Raw genomic sequence first — 19,772 nt, 5'->3', positions numbered from 1 at the left:
GACCTTTGCGTCCCTGCCTCCTCACTCATTCTACACTGTTCCCAAGGGAAGGCACATAGTCAGAGCTGGTTCTTAGTATCTCCTGCTCAGATCTAAGCCTTGCGATGAGGGCATGGGATTCTGTTTGTTTTATTTATTGCCAAGAGTAGTGACTGATACACTACTGGATGCTCAAAACATCTTAACTAAAACAAATGTGACCGTGTTAAGTCTGAGTTAATATAGCAAATTCTCTAGTTCAGGCATAGTCATCCATTTCACTTGGAAGTAATTTTCCATTTCTGAACTTTAACAGATCTCTTTCATTCTATTTTAAAAACAACTTTCCATTTATATTCTTTACTACATGTCTTACCTCCTTATAAAACTGTAAGCTCCTGGAGGGTACAGCCAGTATCTCATTTAAGTAGGTCCTCCATAAACACTTGTAGAATGTATGAGTGAATGAATAAACAGATTTTTGGGGGGGTTGTTTTTAAGGTTTGCTGGCTTCTTAAATGATGATAATCCATAAAATATTTGTGGTGTCGGGTTGTGTGGGCTATGTTCATAAAACACATATAATTGTTGAGTCCATTATAATTATTTGCCACATCATCATTAGCCTGTACCCAACATTTGTGTTCCCAAGCCTTTAGAGGAGGGACGTTTTGAAGTTGCCTGCTGAAGCAAATATTCTCACTGAGTTCTCCACAAGGCAAAAGGCTGTAGACTTCTGCTTTATAAGGTTAATTCCAAAAGTCAATTTGATTAGGTGATTCTTTTTTCCATTTGCGACATTTAGAAAAGAAACCATTTGCTGCCAGACGAGAAGGGGAGGGGTCTTTTTCTTTCCTCCAGAGGGGGTTCAAAGTCTATATTTCCTCAGCTTACCCCTGGGGTAGTTCTTAGGATGAGAACGATGCTTTTAGATACTGCTCACATTTATTGCCAAGAATAGTGCCTGCTACACAGTAGGTCCTCAACAAACACTTGTAGAATGCATGAGTGAATGAATAAACAGAGTGCATTAAAAATCTTTGATTTAAAAAATAGATATATAATTATCAAAATTACATTTTGAAGGTCGATGATGTTTCTGTACTTGAACAATATGTTGTTATTAGGCTATCAACAAATGACAATTCAACAATTCATTTTTATCTTGCTCTGCTTTCCCCCAGCATTAAAACATGGGTTAAACCAAACACTTAATTTTACCTAACATTTTTCTCTTGCTGGATGCTCAAAACATCTTAACTAAAACAAATGTGACCGTGTTAAGTCTGAGTTAATACAGCATATTCTCTAGTTCAGGCATAGTCATCCATTTCACTTGGAAGTAATTTTCCATTTCTGAACTTTAACAGATCTCTTTCATCGTATTTTAAAAATAACTTTCCATTTATATTCTTTACTACATGTCTTACCTCCTTATAAAACTGTAAGCTCCTGGAGGGTACAGCCAATATCTCATTTAAATATTTATCCTACATGTTGCAAGGTCTTTATGAATAGTTGTTGAATGAAAAAAAAAAAAAAATGGATGCACAAATGGACCTAAGAGTGTGGCAGCTCCCATCAACTCTGCTTCCAGACTTTGGCACGTTTTCCGTACCCAGAATGCCATTTTTCCAAGATTTGAAAGTCAAAATCTATGATCCCTAAACACTGTCCCAGCTCTAAAATGCAATTACTTCTGTAAGTTTTGACTTACTATTAAAAGCATCCAAAAATACTATTCCACCCTTCTTTGGTATTCTAGAAGGCTCCTTTAGTATCCTTTCCCATTATCATGAATTTTGGGTGTGCACCTACAACTGGTTAACAGAATCTTGGCAGAAAGAGTGTTTACTACCAGTGTAAAAAGACTGAATTAATTACTTGCACGTTGCTATAAAATTCTGTGCTTTTACTACAGATCACTTTCCAGGGATTTCTTCTGAATTTTCAAGTGAAATCAAATTGTTTGGACTCAGTGTCCTGGTCTCTGTCCTGAATAAGCTCTCCCTCTCCAAGCAATGATTTTTCAGAGATGTACATGCAGAGAAAATGAGTTAACAAGTAGTCTAAGATGACCCACCCATTCAGCCACAGAACCAATGTTCTAAACCCAGGTGGGTTCCTTTCCTACATCCTCTACCTTGTTCTTGACCCATGGTCTACTGTTTCTAATGAGCTGTGAAAATGTGACATGACGTTGAATCTTATCTGATATAATTGATTATTCTTCATCATCATACCATCCTATGTAATGTGATCTATTACTAATCATTGACTGTTTTGAGAATCTGAAAAATATTTAGTATTACTCCTCATGCAATCTGAATGTGATTACATGACGCTATGCTTCTGTGCATAAATAGAGACTCATGGCAACTCCTCTGTCTAAAATGTTCTCCCTTCCCAGCTCCCTTCCTACTCATCCTTCGAGACCCGGGTCTACTACATGTAACACCTTCCCCACCAACCAAAGGAGAATTTATTCTTTTCTCCCATATGTTCTGATAGTATTTTGCTAATAGAGCTACTCTGGGGCTTATCAGAGTATTACAGTAGGATTAATTTGTGTCATAACCATTCCTTTCCTTCTTTCACTTTGAATCCTAAAAAAACCTTACAAAGTGCCTGTAACATATTAGACACTCAACAAATGTTTGTGTCCCAAATACCTGCTTCCTGCCTTAATTGGATCTGCAGGCCTATATTTTACAATTTGATATATAGTAAACTGCCTATTTGATTTTCATTAAGCCACCAGTTGTAAACATAATACCACAGAGATAGAAATCTGGACAGATTTAGTCACGGTGGCCAAAAGCTCAATGCTGGCGACTGACTATTTTTCCTATCTCCATTTATACGTTCATATTCAACCCAAGTCCACACTGCAAAATTTTTGCCTACACTTAGTAATCAACATACCAAGAGAGAAAGCCCCCTGATGGTGGGGTGGGGGCGAAAGCAGCAGCCATGGAGAACAGCCAGAGATCTTTAAGGAGCAATAAGCCACCCCTCCCCCTCTCCCTCCCCACTCGCCAGCTTTTAGTCCCCAGTATCCAGGGACAGTCTGGCAACTGGAACTTTGTGTTCAGCTGAGACGAATGTGCAAATGACAGTTTTGGCTGTCAAGGAGCTTATTACCTAAGTGAGGAGCTTACATATTTATGAGCTGACAACTCAGATTTGTGGCTTTGCAGTATTCCTCAATTTCCCTTTAGAGCAGCCAATAGGCATAGAAAGGCCTTGTGGGCTCATTACTTCACCCCACATCTGCACCCCCCACACCAAGGTGCAGCAGGTGGCTCATTTGTGGAGACACCCGAGGGTCGAAAGGAGGTGAAAAGGGAGCCTACACAACTCGTGGGCTGGACCTGAGGAGGTGACTAATAGACCCACAGTGTATCCACTCTAATGCAGCAGCTGCAGTGGGTCTTTTCCTTCTATGTGTCGGATTAATATATACATCCCTGCAGAGCGGTCTAGTTACAAAGCACACTCACGGACATGACTGCATGTCACCCTCTGGGTCATCTTGCGACTCTGCATCAGGACTGGCCTTTGGGAATGACAACTTCTGTTAAACATGCTCCTCCCCACCCCCAACAAAGAACATTTTCTGAAGGAAAGACAGACCTATGTCCAAGGGAGAGCCTGGTTCATCGTAAACCAGAGTCCAAGCATTGCTATGGACAGCTGCCACCTCCAGTGACAGGGCTGGTGAAATGCAGTAAGACCCAAATCGGAGGCTGGAACCCAATCCCAGGTCTGTCAGACTCGAAAGTCCCTGCTCTTTCCTTGACAGTGCTACCTCCACGACGAAGCCGAGGAAGGAGGGAGCGTGTTATTTTCTGCGCCCCAGGACCCCTTCTCTTTCTCTCTGCCCACCTCTGCTTCTAGAAACCCCTTTCCCTTCTCCATCCTTTTAGGCAGAGATCTGCCATCACCCCTTCACACCCCTGGCAAAGTTAAGTTACAGGGCGATCCTCCCAGGGGCACTGGCTTTCAGTCTTATCTCTCATTTTGGAATGAAAAGTTTTGTTGCTCACAGGGTTTCAAACATCAGAGCCTCTGGCCCAAACAAAGCCTGTCCTGCTTCTGTGACAAAGAATGGACTCATGTTGCAAGGACAGCACACACACACATAAAAGAATATTGTTTTGTTTCACCAAAATTTATGAGTCTTAGCATCTAAGAAACCAACGAACATAGTGGTACTAAAAGGACACTCTGTCTCACACAAACTTAAAACAAAAGGTGGGTCCATAGCATTCTCTACTCATCCAAGCCTTTCATACACATCGTTTCACTTTATCTTTACTCAAGACCTATGATGGAGGCAGGCCAGAGATTCTTCATTCACTCTTTCTTTCTTTCACGCATCTATTCAGCTCATAGTGGTCGAGCAGGGTCTTGATACCAAATGCAGAGCTTTGAGACAGAGGGGTCACTCTCTCACTCTCCGGATGATTGCAGCGTAGTGAGAGAGGCTGACGGGCACACACTGGTGTCTGTGTGGGGGACCCTTAAATGGAGAGATGTGGGTGCCGCAGAACGGCAGAGGAGAAGCCCTGAGCCAGGCACAGGGCATCAGGGAAGGTTCACAGAAGAAGAGAAGAAAGGAATTAGCCAAGAGCAGGAGGGTAGGACAACACACTGGGTGGAGCAACCGGCACGAACCTTAATGGAGTAACCCATTCAGAGACATGGGGGTGGCAATTTTCTCCAGGTCATCCAAGTGGTTACTAACAGACCCAGGAGTGAAACACCCAGATCTGGACTCCTACTCTTTCCATTCTTCCCCAATATCCCATCGTTCAGGACCCGAGTCCTCTGTTGAAAGTGTGTGACAGGAGAGCATGAGGAGAGCCTCAGTAACACAGCCATGACCAAGCTCTGTGGTAAGCACTGTGTACGATCATTTAATTGTCGCCAAATCTGATGAGGTAAGCTTTGCATGGGTTCTGTTGATGCGAAGACTAGAGGCTGAGAGAAGCGATTAGGTTGGTACAAAGGTAATTGCGGTTGAAAAGGTTGAAAATAATTGCAAAAACTGCAATCACTTTTGCACCAACCTAATACGGGGTTTACTGGTCAATCATTCAATGTTCATAGTAACTATTGGTTCTGCTGTATTTCGATGTTACCTAATAGTTCTTCCAAGGACTCCTGGAGGAACACAATGAGAGAAGAGTCGGGGACAGATGGCAAGTCTTGCCTCATCAGGAACATGGGCAGAGGCATCTTTCACAGGTCAGCTTTCTTTTCCAAATGTAGTGAGACCTGTTTCTCCTCCCCTGCTGTCTCTCCAAGGGAATAGGTGGGAAGGGCAGGTTAAGGATGGATGTGCTGTGTCAATAGCATGGCTCTGCAGCGGAACTCACTGGAAACTTGGGCGGTCCCCGAGTTCACGGAGTTCACGGTGAGGAGAGTTTGCACAGATATAACACTGAGGCCGATTCGTTCAGACAAAAGATAAACACTAAGAAAAGAAAGGATGACCCTCATGGAAGCACTTTCTTCAGAGTGAAAGATCTGAAGATGACAGCTGGTTGGAGAACCTTTCTTTAGCTCCCAACTTTTAGGCCAGACCCGGTCGCTCAGGAAAACGGATATCCAGAGAGAGAACACTGCTGTCACAGGAGGGGTCGGTGAGCGAAGTGAGAGAACGGGCCGTTTATCTTGAGCCAAGCTTTTCCGCAGAACACCAGGTCAAAATGAAAGCTCCACTCCATCTGTAGGGTATTGATCAGTCTAAGACTATCTTAACCATCTGGCGTTATCGATTTAGACCTTCAGGGTGCTTAGCGGGACTTCGTGGGGAACTCCTCAGAGACAACCTGCCTCCTTTTCTTTCACGCTCATCTCTCTCTCACCTTGACTCCAGTATTTTTTTTTTTAATTGCTCAGCAGTTTTACTGATGCCAATCAGTGCCTCTCTCAAAGACTGTTTGCAGGTATCAGCATATCTGGCCCCTTGGCTCCCTCACCATTAAAAAGCGCTCTCCCCCTCCAGGAAAACCCTGCCCTTGGCAGCTCAGCTTCTTGCCTTAACAGGACACACATGAGAATCCTGGGGGATCTGGAGCTGTTCACCAGGGGACACTTCAGAGGCACAGAGGGCATGGGCTGGGCCCAGGAGGGGAACCAGGAAGGGGGTTGCTTGCTTTGTTAAGTGAGAAGGAACTGAACTCCAAAGATAATTTCTTATTGTCTTTTTAAATATATATATATTTCCGCAGACATCTCCCTCCTTTACTCGAATCAATGTGAAAGAATCTCTCTCTCCACGAACCCAAGAAGGCTGCAAGTGGCATCTGCTTCCACAGGGACCAAAACCTAGGATGGGAGCTGGGATTTGAGTCCGAGCATTATTCTGTTTCCAGTCTGACTTTGTTTTTTCAGTGATTTTTCCCTTGCCTTGCATGTATTGCTCTAGGTTTTTCACTCCACCCCCCACCCCCCAAAGCTCTTCCAGATGCGCGAATCTGACAGATTCCATATAATAAACAAGAAACCAAAACAAAACAGTGCAAGACTGAAAGCATTTCCCCTTGTGATACAACGACTTCTTGTACAGAGAAGCACTCACGTGACACTGCCAACATGTGTTTTCTGTCTCAGATTTCCCTGATAACAAAGGACATATTTTAAAAGGCGTGGCCCTAGGTATATTTGGCCAGCAGGAATCCCGCAGAGTTTGGGGATTTAGTTTGGTTTGAGGCTGGTCCCCTCAGGTCCTCAGTGCTACAGCCCTTGATGTTAGACGCCAATCAATAAAGTTAGGAACACTTTGGGTCAGGTTTGTCAGATATGATCTCATTCAGTTGCTCACAGAACTGATTTAATGTTTAGGAATCAAATGAGTTCATTGGATTCCAAATTTGGCAACGTTGTGTGTTGCATTACAGTGCTTCCTCTGTCCAGAGCCGGGCAGGGCATGCTAAAGGGAATCTTCAGAAGGCTCTTTCATGATGTTCCAAGACTGAGAGGGAAGGATGGGGGCTGGGAGATGGGGGGGGCGCTTGGGGGAGGGGCAATAGCCCAGCCTGGGGTCTGGATGTGAGGAAGAAAGGCCAAGATCACTCTGAAAAGCTTATTACATACTGTGCCCTTGTTAGAAAGCCCACTTCCAAATCGAAGCAAGTTTTAAGAAGCCAGACATATTTGTATTAACACTATAGTGCAGACTTTAAGAGAAAAAGTTGCAACTCATCATAAAAAAAAATCAGCTATCTATTTTGATGTCCTTACCTAAGTGATTTATGATCTTAAAAGTCTCCTTTACAATACCGTTTTCAGTCAAGAAAGCTTAAGTTACTCTTTCTATACAAAAATGAACCTCATTTCAAATTTCAAAGAAAACACAAATCCTGTTCTTTAATTTCAATTTCGAATCTTTTCGGTAGCGGTTTCTTTCTCCTGTGATACTTGTTTTTTTCTTTCCCTGAATACTGGGGAATTTAAGTACTTAAATCAAGCCCTAACACAGCAAGATGGAAACCCCTCTGACTGGCACAGCCGTGCAATGACTAGGCTTTCAAATTGCCAGCCTCCTGCAAGCCTAGGGTGACCAGACGTTAGATTCTAGAATGGGAAGTGTTCTGTCTCAAGAAAAACTGAAATGGAACAGAACTATAATTGGCATTTAACACTAGAAAATTAATTTCATGTATGTAGCCAAAAAGGACATTTTCTGAAAGCCATAGGCCACCTTCATTTTTATGATCGTGTGCAGAGAACACATTTGAATTCCGTCTTTCACGCTAAAATGAGCCAATGTCAAATTTTTTAGCAACTGCGAATAAGTCTGATTATAGCAAAGATTGTCAGTTCATTTATTTCCTGTTTTAGTCTCATCCTCTGGGGGATGTTTGTAGATTCTATGTCAGAAGATTGGGTGTCTCATCTGATATAGCTGTGTGTATTCTGCAAGTCAATTGAACAAGAAAAAAAGCTCATAAATACTGAACCCTCCTAACTTCTTTGGAGTACTTTATACATTTTATTTTCGCTTTTCTCAAAAGGAAATTCACTGAAAAAGTTAAAGTAAAAAAAAAAAAAGGCAACTAAGACAGACTATCTAACTACAGGAACATACATAACTGTTACTTACACCGCTTTCCAATCCATCATTGACACACCATGGCTAAATAATCAAGTGCAGAATCCATTTCTTCCCATCTGTTAATAAATAGCTTCTCTCAAATGTCTCTTGCAGATCTGGGGCCATCTCAGGAGGAAGTAAGAAAGTGGAAAGGTGAAGGAGAAAAGGCTGGGAAATTCGAAAATCCATGGGGGTCTGGGAATTCTCAGAGCAGACCCTGGTGAAACATTCCTGTGATTCCAGTTTGTGGCTAAAAGAGGATCCTGGCCTCCCTGAGCTCCCAGCCACCTTCCCAGTCCAGCTCAGCCCCGGCTCCAACATTGCATTTCCCTCCAAGAACACCGCATGGATGGAAAGCGAACTCACGGGATTCTGCCAATCGGCGCATGCAAGCACGCTTCTCAGAGGAGGCTGTGCCAGTTCTCTCTCTTGTCTGCTATCTCAGAGAGAGGGAGGGAGGGAAGAGCAGAGGCGGGCAAGGCGGGAGGGGGAGAGAGAGACAGAGAGAGGGAGAAAGGAGAGGAGCTTTACGAACAGGGACCAGCAGAGTCAGAAACACTTGCTAGAACTCCCATTAACCACAGTGGCTTAGGAATTTGCTGAGCACAGAAGCTGCAACATACACTATCAAAATCAAGAGCTTAAAATCTTTAATTATACATCCATATACACATTTAGTGCAGACAAAGCTGACAGAACCAGGGTTCTGGATATGTGCAACAGTGCAAGTCAACACTTGTAGACAAACATGCAAGCATATGTCCCCACAAGAATAATATCTACACGCATATATTCCAGAGAAAATGTCTAGTCTCACAGTTGACATGTCTTAAAACTATTCAAATGCTCTCAGTAATGGGAGTGCAAATCAGCCAAACAGCATCCTTTGCCTCTGATTCCATCCTTGATCATGACTTCTCCAGCTTTTGGGGGGTTCCTGTTTCTTTTACCCTGCTTCTGGAAAGAAACTCCCAAAAAGAACAGGGATGAGATGTGAGGCAGGGGCTTTCAGGGTGACTGTCAACTTTGCATGCCACACGTCATTGTGTGTGGTACTGCAGCCCAGAACGTTCCACAGACAGAGCCAAGGCACAGACTATGTCTGATAGAGGAAGTGGCATGGAGCAGGGACATGAGACACACAAAAGGGGCTCTGCAGATGGCACAGGAACAGGTGGACACACACAACGTAGGAGGAAGCAGTAACAGCCAAAGAGGAGCGGGCAGGTAGATGTGACAAAGGCAGAGACAAGGCATGCGCTGGAAGGGGCAGCCATGACGGCAGATGGCATAAGACCATCTCCGCCCCATTCCCGAATGTCCTCTATGGCCCAACCCTCTCTACACAAGGAATGCTCCCTCTGAGATTCTCCAAGTGTGTCCCCGTCTTCTGCACTAGAAACACCTAGTGACAACGTGTTAAAAATGCAGCTCCTCAGATACCTCCGATTATGCGGGTCAAGACCAGAACCTGCATTTTCACAAGCCCCACAGATGACTCTGACGTCGGTGAAGACTTGTTTCTTCCTCAGTGATGCATGAGCGGATGAATGAATGAAAAATGGAATGAAATGAGAAGAGATCCTAATAGAACACCTGTGAGAACCCAACATCTATGGAAAGTATGGGGAACAAAACAAACCTGGAAATGAGTGGTGAGAGGTGAATCAGGAGAGAAAGAATTGTGGAAACCAAATGACAGTCAGGAGAAGAGATGACTTGCCACTTTCCAAACATACCACGCTTTTTCACAGCTCTGCGACTACACATGCTGTTGCTTTTGCCTAGAATTTTCTTCTTCCCTAGGCAAACCCTTTCTTAAAACCCTGTCCATAGTCCCATCCTCTTGGAAGTCATTCTAACGCTCCCAGATGTAGGTAATGGTCCCAATTACATTTTGTTTGTATTTCTTCTTGCAAGTACCCTTATATACTGCAATTATTTACTAGCCAGTCTCTTTCTTCCCTATTAGATGGTGGTGAGCTGTTTTATATAAACTAGATGATGTCTCAATCATCATTATACATCCCCAAGTTCTGGACACAAAGTAAGCACTCAATAAATATGCATTAATTGAATGGCTAAATATATCATAAGAGTAGTTCTTAACCTGGGGGGTTGGTACATAGATGTTTGCTCGGTTATTGATCTTTAAACTGAGCATCTTTCAACATTTCATACACTAGTTTACATGCATAATACACTTAACAATACAAAATTTAAATAAGTCATAATATCTGAGGTTTGCACTAGAAAGTTAGGACTTAGCAGAGAATGAAGAGAAAAAAATCTCAAAAAGCTAACTTAAAAGGAGGTAAATGGGACAAACAGCAAAAAGGCACCAGAGTGAGGTGAACCCAGTGGGATGTGCAATATTGTGGGGGTGGTTTTCAATAAACTGATGCGTTTGGGACTCAGAAAATTGACACATTTGCAATCAATGGGGACAAAGAGATATCCTGAACAGAGATGGGCTGCACAAAGTGGGAGCACAACTTGCACTAACTCTCCTGGAGAAGGACCACCAAAATTAGCAGAAAACCAAACCTCCCATTATTTGGCTTTAAAAATTTGGATGAATTATAAATTAAAAGTTAGGAATCACTCACATGAATAATTAAATGGATGGATGGATGGATGGATGATGGATGGATGGATGGATGGATGGATGGACGGAAGGAGGGATGGATGGATGGATGGATGGATGGATCGATGATGGATGGATGGATGGATGGATGGATGGATGGATGGATCGATGATGGATGGATGGATGATGGATGGATGGATGGATGGATGGACGGAAGGAGGGATGGAGAGCTAAAGGAAGAGGGCCCAGAACAACTCTGGGGTGTACCACTACCTAAAGGGCATTCAAAACACTGTTTTACAGTTTTTAAAGTGTTCTACTTGGTATCAAGTCCCCGAAGGACAATTGAGAAATCATACCTCACAAAAGGGAAATGGTTTGCCCTTGGTCACGCAGCTAATAACTTCCAGAATGAGATCTAGAATCCAAATCCTTCCACATACAGTCTGCTGTGTTTGCCACTGTAGCAAATTAAACCCCAACAGGCGAAAACAGTCTTTAAACTTGGTGAAAGAGATGGAAATGAAAAAACCCACAGGATTCCATCTTGAAACACAAAGGAGAAGCTATCTTAAGGGCTGACCTAACACTGGCTTAGCAAGCATCATGCTCAGTCAGTACTGTGCAGTCGGGTATCCCTAACTGGAAATTTGGGGTGGCCTGGCAGATGGCCGAGAAAACTGCCACCACTACCCTCCTCTCCACTATCCCTTGCACTCACCAGAACTCCTAGTAGCCATGTGTGGTTGACACGGAGATGTGCCTTCTAGATCTTTCTTCAAGGGAGGTCTTATTGTCCCAGCTGTGAGAAGTCAGCCTCCAGCTGTGAGCTCTTTTAGGATTTGCATCAGCTGCAGAAAGCCACTTTACCCAAGGGCATGGCCTCCCCAGGGTGGCCCACACCCAGTGACTGATGTGGGGGTTCAAAGGCCCAGCCATTAAGTCCAGCGCACGTCACTATGATGGGTCATTTAGGCTCCCGCGTTTCCCTGTGTCATTGGCCAAGGCTTTGCCAGGCCTCTTTGGCAGTTTTACATTGTCCTCTGCTCAATCCTGTGTCCTCCTTCTCATTTCTACAGGGGTTAATCTCTAATAAACATCCTGTGTGACCAACTCGATCGCAGTGCTGCCTCCAGAGGACCCACCAGCAACCCTCCCAGAGTGAAGCAGTGGGGTCCTCGCACTCTGTTTGAGCTTTACGACCAGCAGTCTCCACACATGGACCCCTAGTGACATCAGAGCTTCAAGACAACAAACGCTGATTCTTCCTCTCTCCCCAAAATGTTGGGCAACTTATCGCCAGGCCTCAGTTCTCTCGTCTAGAGGAAGTGCGAGGCTGTGGAGCCCTGGTGCCTCCTGGGTGGTAAAAGGATATCAGAATCCCCCCTTCAAGCAGAGTAACTCTGCTTTGATCGGTTTTATTACGTGCAGAGGATTTCATAAGATCGCACTTGACATGAGGGCTTGACAGTTAAATATTTTTTGAAAAACACGGGTTCGGATGACCCCATGGACACCCCCATCTGTAACATTCTATGATGCTCCATCCTCAGAGGACACACATAAAATGTAGAATAATAACATGGTACCTTAGGCCATCCACTGATTTGGAAAAACAAATCAACTCACACATAAAGACAAGATCATAATATAGATTGAGTGACAGGTGCCTTCCAGGCTACATTCTGGTTTATTGGACAGATAGGGAACGATATAAATGATGAGGGAATTAAGAATAGTTTCCTGGGGGACTTGGACAATTTATTAGCTTATGGGGCTATCAGAAGGATTTAAGACAGTAAAGTGGAGGAAAGAGCTTTCGGTTTAATGAACCAAATTCCTTGGCTGTGGTTTGCAGTTGGAAAGAGGTTGCCTCCTCCTTCCTAGCGCCGAACACAGTAAGTAGTGTGTGTTACTATCTTGGGGGACATGAGAAATTAAGTTCCACGGCAGTAGGTCCAAGAAAGACTAGATTCCTTATTCCCTCTTATGAGGAAATATTGTTCCGAGCATAAATCATTATGTAGTTTGTCTTTCAGTGGAAAGTTAAGAGTTTGTTCATTTAAGATATTTAAATGTCCCTTTTCTGTTATAGCCCGCTATAGTTTTTTGTAGTCCCTGTTTTTCTAGCCTCCTCAGGGGCTGGGGCTAGCCCTGACCACAGCTCCAATAGTAACGGAGGAAGAAGGAAAAGAGCAGAGAGCGAGAAAGGAGGACAATATACAGAGGGCAGGTCGAAGGGGTTAAGAAGAAGTCTTAGAATGGAGGTCTGTGCGCAGAGGAGGGGAGTAAGCCACTTGAACAAAACTGGGCCCAGGGCCACCTCTCGTTCCATAGCTGAAGCCCTGGCTTCCTGGCCATGCCCTCACCTGCCCTGCTCAAACAGTGCGCAGAGAAACACATGACAGCTCTGAAAGCTTGGGAATTGGTCTATTATTAAGTAGCCCCTAAGGGTATAAGAAAATGACCAAAGCAGGACCAGGCTCCTTTCCTTGGGAAGCCCCTGCACTGGACATATCACGCCCGCCAATAGAAGACCTTCTGCAAAATGCCTCTGGCTAACACCCAGGATGGGCCCACATGGAGCCACGGGACATCAAATCCCACAGTACGGCTGGGTTGGCCTTGGAAAACTATTAGACCCTTATAGGAGAAGAGACTGATATTCAAATCTTCCCCAGGCAAGACAGCCACCTGCGGCAAAACCAAGTAAAACTCTTAAGTTCTAGCTCCAAATCCATTGGTCTATTCAGGGGTTGAAACATCCCACCACCATCAAGCTTTCTTTCATGGACGATAATCACCCTTCAGATATGTGGTGCTGCGATGCCCTTGATCTTCAGTCTAGTGGACTTAAGAGACGGTTTTTATCCCTCTCAAAGGAACTGAGAATTCTCTCCCTAGAATGCATTTGAGAACAGAGACCTTTTGTTGAAAATAGTCAGAACATCAAACATTTTTTTTTAAAATAAAAGGTCAAATACCTCTAATATTTAGTTAGATCTGTGTGGGAAAAAGGAAGCACTTTCAAGAATGTAAATGCCGAATTTGGGGAAAGCCAATTATCTTAAAAACTCACTTGATATGTGGTCTATACACGGTGGCCAGCACTACCCAAAAGGAGTACGAAAATCTTGGCAGTTCATATAAATTAGGAGCTTAATTCATATCCTATACAACCAAAGAGACATGAAATCTATGTGTGAATGAGGTATACTCGTGAGAAAAAAACGATACATGAAATTCTAGATGTAAGATTTCAAAGACAAATTAGGAAAATGCATGTGTGGTTTAAAAAATAGTTCACTGTAAACTTCTGTTCTAATTAATATAGAAGATATTTTCAGGGAGACCCCACTCATGACAAGAAAGGATTTGGTACCCGCTGATGTCCTGGGTTCTTTAGCCATTTTACTTTCTCTTTCCTTAACTAAAAGCATTTTCTTCATATGCATATAATGTCTGTAATCATAACTATTATTTCCAGTCTTTCATTCATTCATTTAATCAGTAACTGGTTACCTGGAATAAGACCAACCTAGTTTTCATCTTCATTGAGCTTGCACTCTAATGTAAACAAGTCATCGTTTTCCAGAATAACTGTTGCTTCTTCATAAACATAACATTCCCTCATTCCACCTTGTTCTTGAAAAGATGGAAGAAACTATATATGTTTTATCTGGTTTTCCATTAAATGCTAAATCTCTAGTAGGAAGAAATCATGCTATAATGACCTTTCATATGAGGTAGTTATAAAATACTAGATAAAATGAGCTTTTTATCAGAAAAGTAGAATCTCATTATCTTTCCTGGGTCTGGGGCTTGTCTTATCTGAATTGCATGCTACCTTAGTTGGTGTATATGTTGAGTTTGGGTAGTCCATGGCCAAGTTCTCAGAGCATTACAGAGATGTACAGCTGGTATCCTACAGATGTGCCGTAGTTCCCAAAATATCAGGGAAGCACAATGGATGCATGATGAAGCCATTGCCTTGTTCTAAAGACAGAAGTGTAGCACAGCCCAATTTAGCAAAAGGCTCAACAACCTCCATCTGTGTATTGATAAAAGAATAGAATTATTTTGGACTGCCATATGCCTCTATGTATGTGGCTAGTCTTAGCAAACATGCAATTGTTTATACTTCACACCACGAAGTCTAATTTTGACCTGAATTCTAACTCCTAGCCCAGCAATCATTTTCCACTGAAAAAGTGCTCTGTAGATAAAAAGAAAATAAAAAAATAAAAATGACCCTCCATAATACCTTTGTATGCTGAAGCAGGATTGTCTGCTCTTTTTAGATGTCAGAGAAAAAAGAAACTTACTCCACTTGCTTTTATAGTTATATAACAACAGGGGACAAAGAACCCCAGTTATCAAACTAATGTAGGTTTAGATCTCTCAGCACAGCTAAAAACAAACCACCACGACAACCAACACCTGAACAGTACTTACCGGACGCCAGGCCTAGTTCTAAGGCCCAAACATCAAGTTATTTAATCATCGCAACTCCGTGAAGTACATAACATTATTATCCTTGTTCTACAGACATGGAAATTACAACAAAAAGAAATTAAAAGCTTTACTTGAGGTCACATAACTACCTAAGAGGCAAAGCCAAGATTTAGAGCCCTTAGGTCTGGTTTGGAGTCCCCTCTGTCCAACATGACACGAGGCTGCTTTGTGTCAATGACTGACAGTCTCTCAGCTACTGTTTTATCTGTGAAATGGGGACAGTGGTACTGACCGCAAGGACGGCCGGGATGTCTAGGACAAAGCACCTTAACGTGCTTGCCAGGCACATCACATGTGCTGAATCTCTGTTTTAATTATTAGGCTGTGCCTAGTTCCTCCCCAATAGTTTGCCTCCATGGGGCTAAGTAGTTCATTCTTCCTACCTTCCTTTCTGGTCTCTAGAGATGTGACATCATTAAGTCCTAGGCTCACTACAAAGATTCCTCTTTGGTTGTCATGGGACAGAGGCAGCATTTTAGCTCCTCTGAAAGGAGCAGAGCTGTTGAAGGAAATGAATTTCACCGTTCTCCTCACCCTGACTCTTGTGTAAGATACCAGTCAATTAACTCGTCACGTTCTTATTCAGCATCTTGCCATCCGGAGGCCCCTTCCCAACTCTGGTCTTCTCTAATTCGGTGTGACTTCCCAAGTTGGCCAGGAGCCAGCCTTTGCCCTGGTGAAGTCCGAGGGCTACATAAGCTGCCTTGTCATGGATGTTCTTCTGGGAGTTTGGAAGGAACTCTAAGTCAGTTTTGACAAGTTATTGGCAAAAGTAGAAGACGCTCCTGCCAATTTGCTTCAGGCACTGAGCTTGTTAACAGGTATTACACCAGGTGTTATTAATATGTTACTTACAACAAACCCAGTTTTCAACCTATTGTTTGGGTTATGTAGTGTTATAGGTTTTGTACTTTACAAAGTAATCTATTTTTTCTAACTCAGAAAAATATAAAATGTGTGTTGAAGACCTCAGTCTTCAAATGTGAGATATATTTATTGCAAGTGAGTCTTATTTAGGAATCAGGAGGTGAGCTAAATGAGCAATACTATTTTTTCAAGTCAAATAACTACTTTCTAAAACCGAAGATTGGGACCAATATTGCTCCCAGGACTCAGCCAGTCAAGTTTTGCAGGTGTGAGGTCAGTGCCCTGGTGAAATGCACTGCTTTTTTGGTTCTCTGAGGTAAGTCAACAACGCCATCCTAAGGAATTTCAGACAGGGAAGGAATGCCTCTTGAATGCTCCGCTCTGAGTCGAGAGACTGGATGTCTAAAACACGAGTCCGAAAAGCTCCCACTGTTCTTAGCAAGAGTCTACATTCTACCTGATGACAGGCAGTTACCCAGCCTGAAACAAGGTGAGCATCGGGAAGTCAGAGAACAGGAAGGGAAGAGGCTCAGCAGATTCTTGAAGGAGGGAGGATTTCCCCCTTTAGCCAAATGACCTCTTCCCACATTCCACACTGTTCACCTTATGTCCATCATTGCTTGGGCACTTTCCTGGGCAGCAGACCTACCAGCTTGAATACCACAAGCAAAAGCCCAACAAAACAAGGTTTCCATCCAGTTTTCCGTCCCTTCAGGCCCAGGCTATCAATTGAGTAATCTGAAAGCCAGTGTACTAATACACTATTTCCAAGAAACATGCGATTTCTGAAGCAATTCTGCGGTCTTTGCTTTCCTGGGCCCCCTTCCTTTGCTTGTAAATGGGGATACAGAAAACCTGTAGGTGGAAACTTTTCAGGTCACTAAAATTATACTACATAAACAGTTACCTATTTATCTGTGGGTCAGCTTATGTGCCTCCAGTGATTTAGTCAGGTTTATCTGTCCTGGAAAAATAAAATCAGATAATAATCTCTACCTTACTTCCCATGGTATACGCCCGGAAAAAGTCAGTAAGAAGTAGGGGCTCTGTTTCTAAATTCACCACGTAGCCTTGGCTACATTGCTTTGTCTATCTGGCAGATTTAATTTTGTCACACTCTGATGATGTTGGATTAATCTAGATTATATTTGTAAAATGTTTTGACCCTCTCCAGGAAAAGAAACGTGCGCGCGCATGCATGCACACACACACACACACACACACACACACACACACACACACACAGTGCCATTAAATAGTGCTCTCTCACATTTTTAATATGGGTCACCGCTGAGGACACCGACTGAGAATTGTTCCGAGTTTGGAGCTACAACACCTTTCTCTTTGACCAAAGGTAACACGAGCCACTCGCGAGCATTGATAAAACGATATTTGCTATAGATAAAAACTGGTACAAAAATGCAAAGCTGTCTTGGCAGTCGTCATACTAGTTTGGCAACCAGCTGCCTCCTGAATGGGACTGGGTCTGCTTCTCTTAAAGAGGACCTGCTAATTTTCCTCTTCCCTTCTCTCACACACAGACTCAAACTCACATTCTCTTCAACCTCATTTACAGTCTGATGAGGGGCAGGAGCATGTGACCCAGCAAAGGAGACACAGGTAGGCAAGGCGAGAGGAGTGAGGGGAGACTAACCTTGGTTCGTCCGCCTCTGCCCTGCCTGGTACTCTCATATTGGGCATCGTAGAAGGACAGAGCCAAGGGACAGTGGACAAGACCAGCCTTCCTCATGGGCGGCCTGTGAGGGCAGCTGTTCAATTATTGAAAATTCCGGGCTAAAAGAAAGTCAAATATTCATGACTCTATTATCGAGAGGAAGGAAACTTGACAATCCACCTTTTCAGGAAGAAAGCCCAGCAGCAGACATGACAGAGTGCCATTGGTCACAGCGTCACAGGAACGATCCCCTTGCCTCCACGCAGGCTCTGTGAGAAGATGCCGACCGGACACCTCCTCCCACCCCTCACTTTTTCTCGCGGTGGCTGCTGATAACGTTTTCAGCTATGGTTCACAAACCCTGTTTTCTGCATGTTCCCCCCTAACCCAGTTGCCTCTCAAGTGAAGATTTTTGCGGGTAGAGTAAATGATAATATTCCACTAGCTCCTAATTAAGTACATGGAGCCAACAGTGATAAACTTCACAGACACGCTGACTCATCATTTGGGCGACCCCTGAGGTCTCTGATTCAATTTCCAGCTTCTCTGATCATTCTAAAGCCATCGGGTTGAAAATATTAGAATATAAAGTGTGGCAGACCAGGCCCTCATTTCTCCTTCCTCCCTCTCCTGCCGGAGAGACGTCCACATGGGAGAGAGACACACAGGAAAATGGAAGAAGATGGTAATTTGATGGATAATAAGTGATGTTTGAATGTTGAGAAATCACCTGGAAATTACATGTGCAGTTGCATTATTTTTTTAGATGGATGAATATCATATGATAGAATGAGTGTTGTTGTTTTTTTTTTGGGGGGTGGATGAATATAATAGATAAGTATATCTCTAAATAGCTTCACTTAAGCATTGTTTTTTTATTTAATAATTGGTACTCTTACCTAAAGCATTGGCGTTATTATAATTATCTCCATTCTTATTATGCTGTCAGCAATTTAAAGTACAGCCCTTCAGCAGGGTAGTGTGATGTGTTATGTGGATTAGTATTAATTTACACTATGGAGATTGATAGTTAACATCTAAAATGCCTTAATCAGGAACACACACTCCAGACTGATTGGTTAGTTAGTACTTGATATGTCGCACTTTCATTATCATTGAATTTCAAAATATTGCCTAATTTCCACTGAAATTTCCTCAACTCATGGGTTATTTATAAGTGGATCACTTAATTTCCAAGCATTTGGATATTTTCAATTTTCTTTGTCATGAATTTGGTCACAAAACATAGTCTGGATGAGATTAGCCTTTGAAATTTGTCCAGACTTGTGTTGAGAGCGGGCAAACGGTCCATTTGGGGAAACTATACTGTGTCCAAGATGAGCACAGGGGTGTATGCACATCAAGCAGGTAAAATTAATTAGTGGTGGTGTTCAGATCATCTGTATCCTTACTGATTTATTTGTCTGCTGTTCTATCAGGTCTTGAGAGACGGGAGTCAAGACTCCCCATCATGATTATGGATTGGGTTATTTATCCTTCTAATTCTGTCAAATTTTTGCTTTTTACATGGGGAGCTATGTTATTAGATATGCTCAGATTTAGAATTGTTGTAATTTCCTTGTGGATTGACCTTTTTATTATTACAAAGTGTGCCTATTTATCTTTAATGATGACTCTTCCCTTAAAGTCTCCCTTCTCGGATATTAATAAAACTACACCAACTTATTTTGGTTCGTATCGACAAAGTGTATCTTTTCCCATTGTCTTATTTTCAACTTCCTGGTATACTTATAGTTAAGGAGTGTCTCTGCTAAGCAGTATATAGTTAATGTTTTAGTTATTTTTTAGTGTAGTATGACAATAATTATCTTTTAATTAGAATAGTTAGTCATTTACCATTTAATGCAATTACTGATTGTTTGGGATTATAGCTAACATCTCAGAATTCTTTTCTGTTGGCCCCCCTGTATTCACGTTACCTTTTATTTCCTTTCTTGCTTCCTTTTAGAGTAATCAAGCATTTTTCATTCTATTTCCCCTTCTATGTATTATTTTACTAGTTAGTCTAGAGACTACATGTA

The 19,772-nt window shown here is 42.7% G+C and overlaps 1 protein-coding gene across 2 annotated transcripts in view; it reads right to left on the bottom strand.

Moving 5' to 3' along the window:
• KIF26B (kinesin family member 26B) overlaps nucleotides 1-19,772 on the bottom strand; it is a 402,861-nt gene that overhangs the window by 128,568 nt on the left and 254,521 nt on the right. The window contains exon 1 of one of the 2 annotated variants that reach the window (XM_019730871.2): nucleotides 8,096-8,245. The exons of the other annotated variant lie outside the window; for it this stretch is intronic. Coding sequence (XP_019586430.2) covers nucleotides 8,096-8,115 — 20 coding nt within the window. The 5' untranslated portion in view covers nucleotides 8,116-8,245. Of the gene's footprint in view, nucleotides 1-8,095; nucleotides 8,246-19,772 lie in introns of those variants that run through there. 2 annotated transcript variants of the gene reach the window in all.

Source organism: Rhinolophus sinicus, linkage group LG12 (genome assembly GCF_036562045.2).
Source record: "Rhinolophus sinicus isolate RSC01 linkage group LG12, ASM3656204v1, whole genome shotgun sequence".
NCBI classification, from domain to species: Eukaryota; Metazoa; Chordata; class Mammalia; order Chiroptera; family Rhinolophidae; genus Rhinolophus; species Rhinolophus sinicus.
Note: the sequence above shows the minus strand (reverse complement) of the source record. Positions and strands in the feature narration are given on the sequence as shown.